At 58.5% G+C, this 2863-nt stretch overlaps 1 protein-coding gene across 1 annotated transcript in view; it reads right to left on the reverse strand.

The window, feature by feature from the left end:
* The window catches only part of LOC102479137 (butyrophilin-like protein 9), a 17443-nt gene extending 14895 nt beyond the window's left edge, over nucleotides 1–2548 (reverse strand). The window contains exons 1-3 of the mRNA XM_027771443.1: nucleotides 2421–2548; nucleotides 2240–2310; nucleotides 222–569 (exon numbers count right to left, since the gene is read on the reverse strand). Coding sequence (XP_027627244.1) covers nucleotides 222–569; nucleotides 2240–2310; nucleotides 2421–2548 — 547 coding nt within the window. The remainder of the gene's footprint in view (nucleotides 1–221; nucleotides 570–2239; nucleotides 2311–2420) is intronic.
* Nucleotides 2549–2863: the final 315 nt, after the last annotated feature.

Raw genomic sequence — 2863 nt, forward strand, 5'->3', positions numbered from 1 at the left:
TTCGGCGCACAAACACACACACACACACACACACACCACACACACACACCATGAGTGTTAAGCCAGTGGATCCGGGACTTGAACTGTGGTAGACTACATGGGAATCCAGTGATGTAACCATTACTCTGCTGGTCTCCCTCCTATCTACTCTTAAGCAAAGCAGCAATACCCAAATTGGCCCTTTTGTCACCCCCCCCTCCTAGGTCCTTCAGGTCACACACCTGCCACTTCCAGCTGCCAGATGGCTTCCGCGGAGCGGTTGCTGGAGCGGAGGCGCCAGCCGTAGGGCCCCTGGTCGGCGGGGACCACGCGGTGCAGCTGCAGGCTCACGGTGCCGTAGGCGAGCTCGTCCAGGACCAGCGAGGTCCTGTTCCGGAACTGCGCCATCTGCGGGCCCGGGAGCGCCTGCCGCCCCTGGTACAGGTGGACCACGTCGGAGGCCTGGCCGCGGAACCAGCGGATCTCCATGTGCTCGGCGTTCAGGTAGGACGACACATGGCACGGGAACTCCACCTCCTCCCCGACGAGGGCCAGCACGGCCTCCCCAGGGCCTACCACCGTCACCTCTCCTGCGAGGTGAGAGCAGCCCAGTCAGCACACGGCGCCTCACCCAGCAGCTTAGGGGCTCAGGAAACGGAAGGTGGGGGACGCTTCAGGGCTGCGGCCACGGGAGACCAGGGACCGTGGGGGCGGACTGGTTAGGGCTGGAACCGACAGCGACACTTTTTTTTTTTAATGCTTTGGGCTAGGGCACTGCTGGCAGAGAGGTGACAGAGAAAGTGAGAAATCACCCCCAAGGGGGCATGGCCATGACAAATCCCCTCCTCCACCCTCCTCTCGGGATCTTGGGCACGCAAGCACATGAGCATGGCATGAGTTTTCAAGCCAGTGGGCCCAGACTGGAACAGCAGACAGGCATGAGGGATCTAGCACCCCAACCTCCACAGCACCCACTGGCCCTACAAGTGTTATTTTTAGAACAATTCTGTAAATATGGCAAGGATTTCAGTTAAATAAAATTCTTGATAAAAAAGACAGTTTTAAGCAATATGTACACTGTTATCTAAGAATTACATAGTAACATAAATGCGTTGAGAAAAAGTTCCAAAAGGAGACACTCCAAATCATTGATGGTGGTAATTAAAAAAAAAAAAAAACAGAGAGCATGTACACTCCCTGGAGAGAGACAGGGAGAGACAGAGACAAAGAGGAAAAGTGAGAAACCCCCACCCCTGGCTGCTGCTGCCATGGAGGATGGCCACTCTGCAGTCCCTTCTCTTCCGTGTCCCCTCTGGGGAATTTGGGCACACACGCACATGCATCCGGCATGCTTTTCAAGCCCCTGGTCCTGGACTTGAACCACAGAGTCAGCCATGTGGGTTCCAGCCACCTTAACCTCCACCCCGATGGAGGTAATTTCTGCATAAAGGAATAGGTGCTTCCTTAGTCTTGCTCGTCTGATTTGCTAACTTTAAATGTGTTTACAGCCTCTATGAAACCAAGGGGGTAAAAATAAATGCTGGGTGCCCCCACTCCGGTTTCCCGCCCAGCCTGCCTCCGGCTTAATTACCATGCTTTCTGCAGGCGCCTCTCTCCTGCAGTCCCGTGAGAACTGCTGGCCTGCCTAGTCCGCACACACCCTCCCCCGTCTCCTGGGAGCCCCCTCCTCTCCTGCCTCGGCCGGCCACTCATTACTTCCCAGTTTAGCCAGAATCTCCTTACACAAGAGGCTAAGGGGCCGGATTGCACGTGGCTGTGTGGTTCCAGGTCCCGACCCACAGCTTGGAAATCATGCCAGACACGTGTATATTGCCCAAAGTCCCGAGAGGAGATGGAGGAGAAGGGACTGCTGTCAGCCATTCCCTGGGGGAGCTGGGGGGCGATTTCTCTCTGTCTCTGGTGAGCACACGGCTTTAGCAAACAAACAAAAAATCGCCAACACAAACAGACCAGTGAGAGTGTCCTGGCTCACTCCTGCTGTGTTCCAGGGACGCCTGTGGGCTGTGGGGTCCCAGGCAGTGTCTGGGAGTTGGGGGCTGGAGAGGGGACAGCTGAGCACAGAAGGCCACTGGTTCCCTGGGCGGTGACTCTGTGACACTGGGACAGCTCTGGGTCTGTGTTCCAGCATGGCATGGCCTGCCTTGTATTATAGGAGGCCTGCCTGGAGGAGTGGCTGGCACAGGGCAGGGCAGAGCAGAGAGGCGGGTGGGGCTGAGCGGCCGCAGGTCAGACAGGCTACCTGGGTTCGTTGCCCCCGGCCAGAGCAGGAGGGCCAGCAGGCTCAGGGAGAGGAGGCTCCGCAGGGGCAACCTGGAGAGGAACAGAGATGCAGAGTGAGGCAGGGAGGGAGAAGACGTGCCCCTAGGGCCCAAGGTCTGTGGTCCACAGTTACTTTTCGCCTGTTCTCAAGTCCCCGAAACCTGGCTCCCTGGTTCCTAAGCCACAGGAGGTTGTGAGCTGCTTCTAATTTTACCCAGCAGCGCCTGCCTGGCCCCAGCTGTGGGGAGACAGGGCCAAGGTCCCACAGGAAGCCGATCTGGGCTGTCATTGTGTAGAGCCGGGATCAGAGCCTGTGTGGGCACCGCCCGCCCGACCTTGGGACCCTCAGACTCATCCCCTCAGTCCCACGTCCACCTTCCTGTGGCTCCTGCTGCCCTCTGCCCTGGAACAGTGGGTCCACGGGAGGGCAGTTCTCCCCAGAGGTGGGGCGAGTTCTGGAGGCTGGCCAGTTTGGAGGTCTGGGCGGTGTCCCCCTGCTTTTCCAGAAAGGGAACCTGAGAAAGAAGCCAGGCCCAGCTCAGAGGGCCACCAAGCTGCCCAGGGCCCGTCCCCCACCCCCGCCCCCAGCTGCGTCTCTGTCCTC

This window comes from Tupaia chinensis, unplaced genomic scaffold, assembly GCF_000334495.1.
Source record: "Tupaia chinensis unplaced genomic scaffold, TupChi_1.0 Scaffold000214_1, whole genome shotgun sequence".
NCBI lineage: Eukaryota > Metazoa > Chordata > Mammalia > Scandentia > Tupaiidae > Tupaia > Tupaia belangeri.